Source organism: Fukomys damarensis, unplaced genomic scaffold (assembly GCF_012274545.1).
Source record: "Fukomys damarensis isolate Sample0158 unplaced genomic scaffold, DMR_v1.0_HiC HiC_scaffold_15, whole genome shotgun sequence".
Classification (NCBI taxonomy): Eukaryota; Metazoa; Chordata; class Mammalia; order Rodentia; family Bathyergidae; genus Fukomys; species Fukomys damarensis.
In genome coordinates, this window is record NW_022900927.1 from 19,549,753 (window position 1) to 19,566,280 (window position 16,528).

At 45.8% G+C, this 16,528-nt stretch overlaps 1 protein-coding gene across 1 annotated transcript; it reads right to left on the minus strand.

Annotated features, from left to right (window-relative positions):
- Window positions 1-254: 254 nt before the first annotated feature.
- Window positions 255-12,935, minus strand: Aaas (aladin WD repeat nucleoporin). Its single transcript, XM_010609308.3, has 16 exons — window positions 12,724-12,935; window positions 12,017-12,144; window positions 9,329-9,384; window positions 8,948-9,039; window positions 8,702-8,748; window positions 7,883-7,981; window positions 7,439-7,582; window positions 2,337-2,457; window positions 1,916-2,040; window positions 1,730-1,790; window positions 1,526-1,616; window positions 1,259-1,352; window positions 1,117-1,184; window positions 808-889; window positions 620-704; window positions 255-496 (listed from the first exon to the last, which is right to left on the minus strand). Exons 1-16 carry the CDS (start codon window positions 12,844-12,846, stop codon window positions 278-280), a joined length of 1,635 nt encoding a protein of 544 aa, XP_010607610.1. The 5' UTR covers window positions 12,847-12,935; the 3' UTR covers window positions 255-277.
- Window positions 12,936-16,528: the final 3,593 nt, after the last annotated feature.

Below are 16,528 nucleotides of genomic sequence, written 5' to 3' on the forward strand. Positions count from 1 at the left end.
AAAACTATCCAGTTCCTATGATTATATACAGTGATCAAATTCACAAGACTAAAAAGAAACAGTAAGCTGGGTATAGTGTGCACACCTGTGATCCCAGTACTTGGAAGGCTGAGGCAGGATCACAGCAAGTTTGAGGGCAGTCTGGGCTACATAGTTTAAGGTCAGCCAGTACTGCATAGGAAATCTTATCCTAAAGTCGATGTTTTGCCTCCCCCAAACTATACCCCAGTGCAGCTCTCCAGAAAACATCATGAAGTGGAAAACAATTTTTTAATTATTAGATGTGAGGGGAGTGGGCCTGAGCAGGTGATAGCCCTGGGAGAGGATCCCAAGGCGGGGAGGTTGAGGCTGTTTGAGTAAACAGTGGCAAGTCGGGCATAGAGCCTATACCTCCAGCTGGAGGCTCTTGGGCCCGGCCAAGAACTGGACTAAAACGTGGAAACTGGGCATTGACGAAGTACAGAGGGATGTGGGCAATTCGGCCTGTAGACCAGCACTGCAGAGAATGGGAAAAGAAAAATATCAGCCTGGGACCAAAATGGCTTCACCGCAGAGGCCCACAGCAGTTGAGGCACTGAATTTCTCTACCCCACCTACCCCAGCAGCCTGGCCTACTCACCACGCTGAGCAGAGCCCCTTTGCTGAAGGAAGGATGAAAAGAGATGAGCTGGGCCTGGGCTCCTGGTTCCCCCTGGATAATACCACTAGGGACGTGGAAGAACAGGTGAGAGGTGACAAGGCAGAAGGGAGGTGTCAGTGGGATGTGTGAGGTGTGGGAAGGTGGCATGGTGCCCACCCAGCACTTACCAGGGAAGTAGCTCAAACACAGGGCTGTTTCTAGTACGAAAAAGGAGAATGACTGGTCTCCCATCCTGGACTTGAGGGTTTCCTGTAAGAAAACGGTTGGGCTGGGAGTGTGGTTCATTGGTAGAACACGAGTGTGAGGTTCTAGGTTCAGTCCCCAGAGTCACACACAAGAAAAATCCACGAATAAAGGGAAATCTGGAGAAAGTCACAGGGTAGGGGCAGAACTAAACTGTGGGCTGGCGCAGGGACACAGGCAATTCCTGGACAGGCAGCTGTGCCTAAGCAAAGCCATTCCACCTCACCACTTACCTTTCATGAGCACAGCCAGACGCTCCCCACTGGGGTCCCAGACCATGGAGTGGGCCTCTCCCCCGAGCCTACGAGCCAAGATAGAAAATTAGGAGGGCTCAGTGTGATCCCCTTTCCATTCCATCCCTCACACTCAACTCACCTCTCCTCACCATCTGGCGTCTGTATTACGGTCTCAGAAAGATCTGCCACAATTGTTGCTGACTTCGCGCCTCCAACATGCCCCTTTTCCTCACCTGTGGGTGAGGGCAGAGGGTCTAGGGGCAAGAAACAGCCTTCCCACTAGTCCCAGCCAGCACACCATGGGCATCAACACATCTGAAGGCTCTTCCGAGTGGCATTCTGCAGGTTTCTGCCTCCCTCTGACCACCCCAGATATTCTGCTTTCTGAAGTACTGCTGTAACTTACCACATCGTTCTGGAAATGACAAGGAGTAAATCAGTGGTTCCCCCAATACAGTGAACAGCAAGCGGTTTCCATCTGGGCTCCAACAGCCAGTCTAGGCTCAGGGAAGGGAGGACACAGGAAATAGGTGAGGTGGGGAGCCAGCTTTGGATGATGGGGCCCACTGGATCACCTCTTCCCAGCTTCTGGGAGTTACAGGCCCCTTACCTGGCAGCGCCCTGACAGAGTTGGCCATCTCTCACAGGTCCACATCTGGGCCTCCCAGACTCTGAGACACAGAGGTGACGAAGAGATTAGGGCGTCCAGCCCTAAAACCTAGCCATCCTCAGTGAGGTTTCAGAAGCTAAGTGCCTTTCTCTAGATCCTTGTCCTCTCTACCTTTCTTCCACTCACCGGAAGACAGCTGAAGGAGTGGTGGCCAGGACCTTGCTGCCATCTGGGGACCAGAGCAGATTGGTAACCCCACCTCCTCGAAACCACGGAAGAGGGACACAGATCTCTGTTGAGACATCCCATACCTATGAGAGGAGGCAGGAGAGAGACAGAGGCACAAGTACTCTATAAGCTCACAGTGGGCTACTCTCTTCAACATACAAAGAGGCAGAAAGGACAGAAGAAAGAAAGGGACTGTTAAACATGTGGGCATGAGTTTACATTTACAGTGATGACAGGCAGTGTTAGATCTGAGGACTCTGGATGGTGAAGCTCCTTCCCTGCGTAAGCTGATCAATCAAGGGACAATGATCTCACTGTGAAGACCTCTCCTGCCTCAAGACAGGGGTGGCTGAAATGACCAGGGATAGGGACCACTCACCAGAATAGCAGCATCCACAGGTGAAGCTGAGAGCAACCGCCCCCCACTGGGGGCCCAGGCCAGGCCAGTGACAGGTGCATGCCCAGGGTGAGACAACACTTGGGCACAGCCAGAAGAGGGTCTGCCGAGGGGTAACCGAAGATGTAGAATCAGAAGATGGCAAGAAGAGCTAGGTGTGACTGCACACGCCTGTAAGCCCAGCACTTGAGAGGCTGAGGCAAAAGGATTGCCAAGAGTTCAAGGCCAGCCTGATCTACATAATGAAACCCTGTCTTAAAATTAAAAAAAGACACCACGCCTGCCTTCCAAGTGCAAAATCCTGAGTTCGATCCCCGGTACCAAACAAAAAAAGAGAAATGGGTAGCAAGACATAGGCCCTATAATTCCATATCCTTGCTTCTAAAACCCACTCTCAGTGGCTCCTCTGAGCACAAATCTAGGATAAGAGGGAATAAATAATGATCATCAAAAATAAGGGGGAGAGCCGGAGATTTAGCTCAGTGGTTCCACTGCCTGCCTCACAAGCACAAGGTCCTGAGTTCAATCCCGAGTTCAATCCCTGGTACAAAAAAAAAAAAAAAAAAAAAAAAAAAAAAAAAAGACAAAGGGGAAAGAGGAGGAAGGAAGGAAATCACCAGCAGGAGGGCTACAGAGAAGAGCAGGTGATGCGCAGTGTCGAAGCCAGGGTGAAAAGGAGTAAGCTTGCACTCCAGGCCTCCAGGAAGCAATACCTGACTGGTAAACCCACTGCATCCTACAACACAGCCCTCTCCCGGAAGGCCATGCAGCCCGGGCTGGCATCACTAGGATCCAGGCTCTTACGTCTTCCCAGAGTTACCCGCCTTCCCCAGAACATGTCCTGCACTCCATGACAGCACTTCCCTCCTCTGTGCTCAGTGTTTTCTGCTTTCCACAAAAATGCATAGTGGGGACAGACCCTAGACAGGGACCACCTGAGAGCATCTGCTGTGTCATCTTATTTACAGATCCATGTACGTGGCCCAGATTACTGAGTTACTGTCACCCTCTCCACCTAGCACAGCCACCTTTATTTCCAGTGTGGTCTTAGGTCACTGATGCACAGTACTTTTCAACTTCCCAACAAACCCCAGCTATCTTTCCACGTCATTTCATTTCATTCTTTGCAATGGCTCTGCTGGATAGATGAACCCTACTCAGATATGCCTCTCCAAATGGGCACTGGGGTTACCTGCAATGTTTAAATCTTACTTATTTTCTGTGGTACTCAGGACCTGGTGCATGCTAGACAACTGCTCTAGTGCTAAGCTCCACCTCTACTCCATTTTAATTTACTCTGGGGAAGGGCCAGGGATTTAGCTCAGCGGTTCGGTGGACTGCCTTGCAAGCACAAGGACCCGAGTTCAACCCCTGTACCAAAAAAAAAAAAAATTCTCATTAATTTACTCTGGGGATACTGGGAGTCAAACCCAGGAGTACTCCACCACTAAGCTATATTCCTATTCCCTGCCCGTTTTTTTCCAGTACCAGGGAATGAACTCAGAACCTTGTGCTTGCAAGGCAGGTACAGTGCCACTGAGCTAAATCCCCAGCCCCTCCTTTTTTTTTTTTTTTTTTTTTTTTTAGCCAAAAAGATAATTCTAAATGTCTGTATTTCTACCTTTCCAGCCACAAACACATACTCTCACACCTATGTCCACATGTACTCCCACATGTACCACACGTACCTCCCATATACACAGGTAGCATGCAGTCACATATGACAAGCTCTTCACACGCACACACTCGTGTGCATGTGTGACACACATGTGCAGCACACATCCATACGCAAGGACGCATGTGTACACACATGTGCACACACACATGCTGCTTGGTTTGCTGGATCGAACTCAGGACCTTGTGCTTGCTTGTAAGGCAGGCGGTGGAACCACTGAGCTAAATTCCTGGCCCCGGGCTGGGTATTTAGCTCAGCAGTTTGGTGGCCTGCCTAGCAAGCCCAAAGATCTGAGTTCAATCCCCAGGACCGAAAAAAATACAAATTCCTGGCCCCTTGAATTTTTTTTCTTTTTTTAACCAGGATTGAACTCCAGTCTTTGGGCTTGTGAGGCAGGTGGCGGCACCACTGAGCTAAATCCCCATCCCTGAACTTTTTTTTTCAGACAAAATCTTGCTATATATTCCAGGCTGGCCTTGACTTCACAATGATTCTCTTGCCTCAGGCTCCACCCCCAGCTCCACCCCTTGAATTTTTCTTTTTCTTTTTTTCTCTTCTCTTTTCTCTCTCTCTTTTTTTTTAAATTTAGGGTCTCACTATGTAGTTCAGACTGCCCTAGAACTCACTATGTAGTGCAGGCTGGTCTCAAACTCCCAGCAGTCCTTCCTGCATCAGCCTCCTGAGTGCTGAGATTATAGGCATGTACTACCACACCCGGCTACCCCTTGAATTTTTTACCCTTGCAGCTTAGCCTCCCAAGTAGCTGAGATTACAAGTGTGTGCCACTATGCCCAGCTATAATTTTTAGTTACTATAAACAATGCTGTAGGGCCAGGGATTTAGCTCAGTGCTTCTGCTGCCTGCCTTGCAAGCTCAAGGACTTGAGTTTGATTCCCAGTACCAAAAAAAAAAATGCTGTAAAAAGTAATTTCCATGGGGCTGGGGATTTAGCTTAGTGGTTCCTCTGCCTGCCTCACAAGCACAAAGACCTAAGTTTGACCCATAGTACCAAAAAAATAATAAAATAATAATTTCTGTGTATCTTTTTTTTTTAGACAGGGTCTCTCTGTACTTCAGGCTGTCCTTGAACTATGTATCCCAAGCTACATACAAACTCACAGCAATATCCCTGCTTGAGCCTCCCAAGTGCTATGATTATAGGCATGCACTACCACACCTGGCTCTATGTATCTTTTGTACAGTGGACCCTTGACTTACTTATAAACTCAACTCGTTCACGAGGGCTGGTTGTAACTCAAGTTGGTCAACTGAAGGTTCAGGTTTCTCTATACAGCCTTCAAAGTCTCTCTCCTGTATACAGGCAGATCTCAGTGTGTCCTTAGAGAGACATTGGCCCAGGATTTCTCAGTTAACCCCACACAGGAAAGAATCTTGTAATGTTTCTTCCAGAGCTCTTTGAGGGTTAAATCTGTATCTGTGATCATCTGGAAGCACAAGCAGCTGGCATTCGGGTCACAACTCAAGACTGCTCATAAGTTAAAATTAAAATTCTGAGCCACTCAGTGATTTAACTCAGCAGCACTAGGCCTGCTTTACAATCACAAGGTCCTGAGTTCGATCCCTGGTACCAAAAAAAAACTAAAATTCCGGTCATAACCCAAGTTGTTCACATCTGGCCCAGTCATAACTCAATAGTCCACTGTATTCAGGTATGTGTAGTACAGAGAAAGTGGAATTTGGGATTTTTTAAAAGGTTTACATCTTTTTTTAAAATAAAGCCAGATGTGGTGACACATGCCTTTAATTCCAGAACTCTGAGAGGCTGAGGTAGGAAGACTGAAAGTTTGAGCCCAGCCTGTACAACTTAGGGAAACCCTCTATCAAAACAGGGCTAGGGATGTAGTTAAGTGTGAAGGCCTTAAATTCTATCCCCAGTACCACAAATCAGAGAGATGGATGGATGGATGGATAGGTAGGTCAACAAATTATACTTGTAAAGGTTGTACCACGATATACTTTATTACCAACTGCCCCACAATACCCCTGATATAATAGTACTCCTTTCATCAAAATTTTTTCTTTTTTGGTGGTATTGGGAATGGAACCCAAGCTTTCATATACACCCCCAGCCCTTTCTTATTTATCATGAGAAAGGTTCCTTTTGTTTTTGTTTTTGTTTTTTTGAGACAGGGTTCTCACTATGTAGTTGAGACTGACCTGGAACTCACTATGTAACCCAGGTTGATCTTGAACTCACAGTGATCCTCCTGCCTCAGCCTCCGGAGTGCTGGGATTATAGGCGTGCACCACCACACCCGGTAAGAAAGGTTCTTGCTAAATCACTAAATTGCCCAAACTGGACTCAAACTTTGATGGTTCTCCTGCCTCAGCCTTTCAGAGTGTTGGGATTGCAGGTGTGTACCACCACACTTGGCTTTTCTTTTACCTTGATGTTACTGAAAATACCTTTAGTATTTCATAGTTCACTGTTTCACTGTGGTACCTACTGGTTTTGATTTTTTTTTATTTATTTTTTTGGTACCGGGGATTGAACTCAGGTCCTTGTGCTTCCAAGGCAGGAGCCAGAACCTCTGAGCTAAAACCCCAGCCCCAAGTTTTGAAAAAATACTCATATTTAGATCACTTCTTTGTATTCTTTCTTTTTTTACTTCTTTTTATTCTTATTTGTTTTCAACTGGAATGCCTGCCTTGTGACTGGTACCCCCCCATAAAAAAATAAAAACAAACACAAAAAACTACCCAACTGAAATGCCTGCCTTTTGAGAAGAGCATTTATTAACATAAGCTTTATTTAGTTATTTTCAAAGTACTGTGGACTGAACTGTGCAAGTGAACTGCTGACCTAGGGTACTGAGCTACATCTCCCACCCTTTTAAAATTTTATTATTTTGCAGTACTAGGGATTGAACCCAAGGCCTTTACTCTGAGCTATACCCACCCCTTCCCACTACCACTGCCACCTTTCTGAGACAGGGTCTCTGTAAATTGCCCAGGATGGGTTTGAACATTTGACTCTCCTGACTCAGGTTCCCAGAGTGCTGGGATTACAGAACAGCACCATCACACCTAGCTCCAATTTTGATGGTTTCTACTCTAATGGGTATTTATTCCCTTCCCTCTTCCTTTAAACCTACATTGAAAGCCAGCCTGAACTATGTAGTGAGGCCTTGTCTCAAAATAACAAATAAACCTGTATCTCCAGTACTCTGGAACAGACTTTCCTTCCCATTACTCCCCACAATTCCAGAAGCCCCTAGTTCTGTTATTTACTTTAGATTAAGAGCATCCTAGTACCCCATGTTGACCTTCATCTGCTTTCCCCATAGTCCTCAGAAGGGCTGTGAGGACAAAAATGTTCCCTTCACCACCCACCACCCTGGCATAGCCACAGCCTCAGGCCAAGACAAGACAGGCTTCCAGGACTCACCGGGTAGACAAGGAGGTAGGGTCCAGGGTCCAGATGAGAATACAGCTCTGGCAGGCCACAGCCAAGACAGAGGCACTGAGAGGCTTCCAGGCCAGAGCTGCCACATTTCGCTGTAGTCGGTGCTTCAGAGAAGGGACTATAGTGCTGAAGTGAAGGAGCAGGGAACTGAATCAAAACACTAAGCCTCAGGGGACCTTGGCACATTTAAGAAGGGAAAAACATACAGAAGAAAACCAACCCATCCAGGGCCCAAGGGTCCCAGAAGGTCAGGATAAAGGTCAGGTTTAGAAAGAAGACACCTCCACTTCTGGAGAACCCTTGACTCCCGTACTGGAAGCCATGGGGACCTGGCTCTGGACTCACAGGATGCTCTTGGGACTCCCATGGGACTAAGACTGGAAGGAGAGACTGATAGATCAGAGCCAGCCTCCTGCACCCACATACCTGTTGGCATTATATACTCGGATGGAGTCATCCAGCAGGGCCACTGCGAACTTGTTGGTGTGAGGGTGCCAGGCAAAGACCCGCAAGCAGCAGGTGGACCTGGGGCAGGAATAAGCACAGAGTTGAAACCCACTTCTCCCATACCCCACCCAGAAGCTCAGGTTCCCTTTCACATAAGGACATAGTTGAGGTTTTGGGGGGTTTTGTTTTTTCAGTACTAGATCAAAGCCAGGGGCACTGTAGCACTAAGCTACTCCGCCTGTCCTTCCTTCATTCTTTTCTTTCTTTTTTTTCTATACCAGGGATCAAACTAAGGTCCTTATACTTGCAAGGCAGGTGCAGCACCGTAGAGCTAAATCCCCAGCTCCTATTTATTTAGTTTTTAGGAAATGAGGTCTCTGACTGGGGATTTGGCTCAGTGGCGCCCAAGTCTGTCTCACAAGTGCAAGGTCCTGAGTTCAATTCCTGATGAGAGAGAGAGAGAGAGAGAGAGAGAGAGAGATGAGGTCTCACCAAATTGCCCAGGCAAGTCTTGATCTTATGATCCTCTCACCTTAGCCTTCTGAATAGCTGGGATTACAGGCATTCACAACCACACCTGACTCTGCTCTGCTTTTTCCATATTTTTTTCTTTTTTGCAGGGGTGGGAGGTTAGAAGGAGTGAAAAAGTGATGAGCAGTCAGGAAAGGCATACAAAGAATCTCTTCCTTGACTTTCTCTCCCCGCAAAAGTTCAAAGGTTTAGCACATCCTTCCAACAAGGCCCCAGGAACTGTGCACTAACCAGTTTCTTTCTTTCTTTTTTTTTTTTTCAACTCACCAGTTTGTGACTTGAGCAAATTCAGCAATCAGATCTTCACTCCTGAGCTGTAAGAACAAAAGAGAGGAGCCAGGCATGGAGAGGACGCATGGGGACAAGGGGAGACCATCCTTCACTGTTCCCACAGGACAGCTGGATCACTTCGATCCCATGCACTCATTCCAGCCAATCTGACTGGAAAGGACAGGAAGGGTTTGGGGATGGGCTTGCCACACTCAGGGAGGGCCAGGAGATAGCCAAACTTACAGACAGGTGAGGGAAGAGGGATCCATGGAGGGAGGAGGCCCATCGACAGAGTGCCAGGGCCCAGCTGGATGCGGTCTTCACCCACTCAAATACTGTGGGGGGGGGGGTTGAGGAAACAGCTGTGAGTAATTCACACACAGGTTTCTCCTGGGTACCTCTCAGGTGAGCTCAACCACTCTCCAGATCCTTCTGCCCAGCAAAGGCACTATACACCTTCTCTGGGTATGTTGTGGGAGGTAAAAGGAAAAGAGAAAACAATAGGGAAAAATAGGGCTAAAGGGTAAGAGGTTGGGCTAACAGGTGTTGGGGTGAGTTCACTGAAAATATGGAGGGAAAAGACCAAGCATAAAACTAGAGCAGGCTGGAGGGAAAAACACTCACCCTCTTCCTCTGAGTTTGCAATTTCATTCAGCACCCCAAAAAGGCCCGTATCACGCCTGATAAGGAAACAGTAAATCAGATAGTATTCTGATTCTCTCATTCCCCCTCTACAAGTTTCATTCATTCATTCAAAAAACACAAATTATAAGGGCACTCACATTTAATGAGTCTAACTACATGCCAAGCACTTTATATATTGGTCTTACAGTTACTAATCTCCCAAAATTCATTCTAGTCATTTATAGATGAGGTTACTAAAACTCAGAAATCTTTAAGGGGCCTCCTGAGAAGGTCTAGAAATTGAAACTTGCTCTAAGACAGTGACCAGAAAGCCACAGAAGGGTTGTGAGCAAAGGAATAAACTAATCACAATAGCATTTCAGAAAGAGCAGAAGATTAGAGACCAAAATAAAAAGAAATCAGTTAAGAGGCTACTTCAGGGAGCCACCCACTTTCCAGGCCCCCTTCTGTCTCTCTGAGCTTTCTTTCCCTCAAAAAATTTTTCCTACTCTTTTTTGTTAGGGTTTTTTTTTTTTTTTTTTTTTGGTACCGGAGATCGGATTCAGGACCTTGCACTTCCAAGGCAGGAGGTGTGGTGCCACTGAGCTACATACCCAGCCCCTAATTTTTTATACTCTTAAAAAAAAAAAAAAAAAAAAAAAGAGGCTACTTCAGGACTTTTCAAGAAAAAAGGTAAAGGGTCCTGAACCAGTGGGAATACAAAGAATCAAAAAAGGGGACAAAGGGAAAAAAAGGAAAAGAAAAAAAGGAGACAGATTTGAGAGATTTAGGAAGTAGAACACACAAGATTTGAGGGATAATTGCACATTAGTAAGGGAAAGAGTAACGTCAAGGGAACTATCTAGTAGTGATTATTATCAGCTAATATGTTTATAATGTGGTAGGTGTTTCACATATCTAATATGACCATTATCACAACCCCAAAAAATACCATTATTACAGCATTTTTAAACAAGAAAATGGGGCCGGGCATGGTGGCGCACACCTGTAATCCCAGCACTCAGGAGGCTGAGGCAGGAGGATCGCTGTGAGCTGGAGACCAGCCTGGGCTATATAGTGAGTTCCAGGTCAGTCTCAACTACATAGTGAGACCCTGTCTCACCAAAAATAAAAATAAAAATAAAATAAACAAGAAAACGGGTATGAAGAGACTAATTAAAATGAAAAAGTTAATCTACAGAGAGGCAAATTCAACTGTCTGCTCTACATACAAACCATTTGCTCCTCGATGAATAATATGGCCCTTATCCTTGAAATAAGCACTCGAGAAAGAAACAAGTTTGGAAAGGGAAATGAGATTGGATTTGAACAGGCCAAATGTGTAACATCTGTGGAGGAGCCAAGCATGAGTATCTGGTAAATTCCAAAGTGAACATCCAGGTCTGACTCATCAATTCAAAGTTTTGTCCCCAAAGCATCCACAGAAGGGACATCAGAAAGGGAGCTACCAAAATGGCTGAGAATCAGCAGCCAGAATGCTGGGAGGCAAAAGAGGTCCCAGGAGTTGCTCAGGCAGTAAACTGATGTTGAACTTCACTCACAAAAACAGACATGCAAATTAAACTTTACTGCAATACCAAGTATCAAAATCAAACATTTTTGGGGGGCTAGGCATGGTGGCACACACCTGTAATCCCAGTACTTGGAAGGTTTAGGCTAGGAGTTCAAGGCCAGTCTGGGCTACATAGGGAGTTCAAGGGCAGCTTGGACTACATAGCAAGACACTGTATCAGAAAAAAAAATTTTTTAATATATATAAAAAATAAAAATACTTATGTTGAGAATCAGGCACTCATACACTGCTCATGGGACTATATATGCACACAATTTTGACGGAGGACTATTTGGCAACTGTTCACAAAATAAACACATCTAGGAATTTTTCCTACAGATGATAATGGTAATAAGGACAATGATGATAACAGCTAACTCTTTTTTTGTTGTTTTTTTTTTGGTACCGGGGATTGAACTTGGGTACTTGCGCTTACAAGGCAGGCCACCGAACCGCTGAGCTAATTCCCCGGCCCTGTAACAGCTAACTCTTGAAGAGATTGATATGTACTACGCCTTACCCAATTTATCATTACTATAATCTTATAAAATCAGAAAACTTAGGAACAGAGTAATTAAAGAACTTGCCCAAAGCCACACAGCTAAAACGTGGCAGCATCAAGAAAATGAGCCCAGCTAGTGTGGCTCCAATCCTACATGTGCAAAATCAATGACCTATGTATGAAATCAATCAATGCAACCTTACAGTACCTAATCTTGCTGAGCTTCAGATAAAAGTTCAGAATAATGACATGAGGCAGTACAAGGAGCAGGTTCATGTAACCAAACCAGAAGCCAAGGCAAGTCATTAAAGATGAAATGGAGCATCTGCCCTGAGGTCCAAAATGAGGACTGAAAATTTAATACAATTTGTGATATACAATCTTCATGGAGAGAAAGCCCAGATAAAACAGCTTGGGCCAAGGACTTAGCACAGTGGTTCGGGAGTCTGCCTTGCAAGCACTAGGGTCCAAGTTCAATACCTGGTACCCTCAAAAAAGGAAAGCTACCAAACAAAACAACTTTTTGAAAAGCAGCCCAAGGTAAGGGAGTGGTAACATCATTTTCTTCAGGATCTGCACAGCATGATCCAGAAAACCTTTTGTCATGCCTCACCAAATGTTGATGCACCTCTTCCACACTTGCTCCCGGTGATGGATGAAGGCAGTTCTTGTGCCATGGTCCAACCTCCCAGGAGCCTTTAGGGGATCCTTAGCCAGGTGTAGGACAGGTAGATTGATCCACTATAGTCCAAAAGTAAAGAATATGACAATGAGTCAATCTATTGCCCAGATCTTTCTTGAACTCCCCACCATCTCTAACCCTTGGTTGGGCTAAGCCTAAAGAGGCTCCATAGACCTGTTTCTATTTCCACAAAGTTAACATTTGTGAGAGAAGTAAATAAGTCTTAACTCTAGAACAATTTTTCAGAGGAGTCATTTTAGAAAACACTTGATTCAGAGCCTCACTCTTACATAGCAAAAACTCAGTAAATGTCAGCTTCCTTTCCCAGAAACCCTGCCGAAAAAAGTTCCAGGCTTTGACTCCTTTGTTCTCCCACTGTTTCCGATTTCTTAATAGTTCTCCTGCACCCTCAGACATCCTAGATTCATCCTGATTTTCTCTATCTCCTCCAGGACTCCCCCACAGCACCTCAGCATCCTTTATAGGTCAATACCAGGCCTCAAATATATTCCCACCCTTTTAGCCTCCCACCCAGACTCGGCAGTTCCCACTCCGCTAGTCTCTACGCCTCCATCCCCCAAATTCTCCCAGACGCCTCCCCAACTCTAGCAGGTTCCTTCCCTCCTTGCCCTGGCCACCTGGCCCCGGAAGTCGGGAGGCGGGCTCTCATAGCTATTGCCTGTCACCAGCTCGTTATTGTGCTCATATAGGGTGACTTGACCCCTAGGCGGCGGCGGGGGGAACAATCCTAGGGTGCACATCTTGCCAGTCCCGACGATGTCTGGAGTCGGAAAGCTCCCAGTTGGTGACCGCACAGAACGCGTTTCTCTGACTTAGTTCCCGGGCTAGATTCGTACGCGGACGGTAGCCGCGCAGGACAAACGACTACGCGAAACCCAATGGACGTGAACGTGAGAATAACAAGCAGAATAGTGCTCGGTCCTGGGACGGACTTCCGGAGCTTCGCACCCCCTGGCGGCCGGAGGGGGAGCAGCGCAGGGTCGACCTTTGATTAAGCGCTTAGCGGTTTGTTTTTGTTGAGACTCCTGTTTTTTCCAACCCTGAATTCCCCAACACCGTCTCCCACTCACTTTTTCAGCAGAGAAAGCCCAAAATAAGCCACTTTCATGGAAGCACCTAATTAAACCTGAAAATCCAGACCGTGCAAAAGCAGAACTGACCTAACAGCTCAGGGAAAGGCCTTGGGAGACGCAGTGCTGCACCACCTGGAACCCAGGGTTCACGGGCGTCCTGGAAAGGAAGATGGGGAGAGCTGAAAAATAGGAACATTTTCTGGGCACTTTACCATAAGTGCTTGCACTGTTACACCACTATTAGGACTTTGAGGCCCAGGGAAATTAACCCTGGGACCTACAAACAAAAATAAAGGGACTGGAGGTGTAACTCAGTGGCAGAGCACTTGCCTAGCATATATACCCCAGGCCCTAGGTTTGATCCGCAGTATAAGTTCATCTTATTCTATTTCCAAAGCATAGAATTAAAATTTATCTAAAGCATAATGAGGGCTCTTCATCTTACAGCTAAGTGACTGGAAAAGTCATTGAATTATTTAAATCTCATTTTCCTCATTTGCAGAGTGTCCTAGTTATACATTGTTGTTTCCAATACAGAATAATGGAAGTGAAGCTATTTGATACACTTGTAATGTGCTAAACAAAATGTCATAGGTTGCTTAGCATGGTGACTGTTGTCCATAACCCTAGCTCTCTGGGATGGCAGAAATGTCTCCAATTTGAACCCAGATAGCCTGGGCAGTTTAATGACCTAAAGGAGACCCTGTCTCAAAAACTTAAGAAAAAAAACTCAGGGATATAGCTTAATGCAAAGGCCCTGAGTTCAATCCCCTTGTGGCAAAAAGGAAAAAAAATCAGAGTTATATTAAGGCATATAGTCCCCATGCCAAAAGCTGCCAGGGCTCATTGAAAAATCTGGGGGAAGCCAGTCATGGTGGCACAGGCCTGTAACTCTAGCAGTTGAGAAGCAGAGGCAGTAGGATTGAGAATTCAATGAATACCAGCCTAGGATGCATAGCAAGACCCTATCTCAAAGATAAATAAATAAAATCTAGACAACTCTGTTCTCACTTCCATGGTCAGTCCTCTGCCCTCCTACTATAGGGTGTACTTCTTTTCCTACTTTTACTTGGCCCAAACTAGCTCTGCTGAGCCTGTTTCTTGTCCTACCTTTATTTTGGGGTGGGGGGGTCTCTTTGTTTTATTTTTTATTTGTTTTTATTTATTTATTTATTTTAGCATGGGGGATTGAACTCGGGTCCCTGTGCTTGCAAGGCAGGTGGTGCAACCACTTAGCTAAATCCCTGAACCATTTGTTTTTATTTTTGAGACTAGGCCTCACTATGTAGTTCAGACTGGCCTTGATCTCACTGTGTAGCACCAACTGGCCTCAAACTTGTAGTGATCCTTCTGCCTCAGATTTCCAAGGGCTGACATAACAGGCGTGCACCACCATGCTCAGCTATCTTTTCCTACCTTTAATAAAACTTTGCTAACATTTTAAAAAATGTAAGGGACATTCTAGTTTTTGTATTCTTGAATTCTGTGTCTGCCCCTCCTTTCCACCAAAAGTTCCTTTTCCCCAAGCAAGTTATTCCCAGGCTAGAAAACAAAGGACTCCCACCAGGGGTGGTGGCCCACGCCTGTAATCCTAGCACTTGGGAGGCTGAGGCTGGAGGATCACTGCAAATTCGAGTCCAGGTCAGTCTCAACTACATAATGAGACCCTGTCTCAAAAAAACCAAAAAAAAAAAAGAAAAGAAAACAAAGGACTCCTAAAGGCTCCTAAAAATGCACTTTACCTGACAGAAAGCAAATGGTTTGCCCCTAATCTAATACTACTCAAATGCTAAGGGACATAGGAGTCACTTGGCAATTTTTTTTCCCAGTACCGGGGATCCAACTCAGGACCTTGTGCTTGTAAGGAAGGCATGGTGCTACTGAGCTGAATCCCCACCCACCCCTTTTTGGAGAAAGGGTCTCCTTACGTAGTTCAGACTGGCCTTGAAATCATTATGCACCCCAGGCTGGCCTCAAACTCTCAGTAATCCTCCTGCATCAGCCTCCCCAGTACTGGGACTACAGATGTGCACCATCACACCTCGCCGAGATTATAAAAAAAAACAACAAAACAAACAAACAAAAAAAACAGGTTCTCAGTGGCAGGGGATTTAGCTCAGTGGTGCCGCCATCTGCCTCACAAGCACAAGGTCCCAAGTTTGATGCCTGGTACAAAAAAACCAAAAACAGGGTCTCACTATGTAGCCCAGGGTAACCTTGAATTCGAGGCAATAATGCCAGGCATGGTGGTGCATGCCTGTAATTCCAGCACTTGGGAGGCTGAGGCAGGAGTGTCACTGTGAAATTTCAGTCCAGTTTGGGCTACATAATGAGTTCAAGGACAGCCTAGACTATATATGGAGATCCTGTCTCAAAAAAAAAAGAAAGAAAGAAATCAAAGCAATTCTCCTTCCTCAGCTTTCTGAGTCCCTGGAATTCAGCCTGCACCATCATCCTGGGCACCTAGAGGCCTTTTACAATTCAGATTCTGGGGTAGCTCTCAGAGGTTTTAGTTCCAGAGAACCCCATAATAGATACGGCAGAGACCACATTTTAAATGGCCAGGCTTTAACTCTTTCACATTACCCAGATTAACTTGCTACTTTAATTCCCTGTCCCTGAGGATATCACATCAAGCTTAAAGAGTATAGGGTATGAACTGAGGGCATCTTAGGGAACCTATCTAGGAAAACTTTCTCAGAAGGGTAAGCAATCAGGTAAACAAAAAGGAAAGGAATTCAGTGACCCTGACAGATTAATGGAAAGTGCTGAGGATCCACCAGCAAAGATTTTGTTTCTCTATCATACACCATCCCGCCCCAGACATGTCTAAGAAATTACTCCTAGCCCTTCGATGAAACCTTGATTTTCTAGTTTACACTATAATTTTTTTCTTTTTCCCCCCCATTTAGTTTATTGGTACATTTAAAGCAAACAATAGTTGCATTTATCATTGGGATCTTGTACCTTTACATGATATGTCTTGGTTGAAGCCTTGATTTTTACCAACAGGAAATATGTTATAATCATCGGTTAGGTGCCCACCTCCCTACCCTGTCAGGGGAACAGGAGGAGGAGGGAACAGTATTATTCTGGCCCCAGCAATTCCCCTTCAGTCGTATGGCCATAATGCTTATTTACCAGGCATTGAGTGGCTTTCACAATTTGCGGGTTCTAGGAAGCCAAAGGTCCAGGCCTAGCGCTTTCCCTCACTAACTTCACCAGGGGGCGCGACGGCCCCGGCGACAGGGCTACTGTGACCCGCCGCTTCAGGGTCTCACCAGTAAAACCTACCAGCTGCCCGAGATTTCTAAAACAGGACAACACACACGCGCGAGCACACACACAC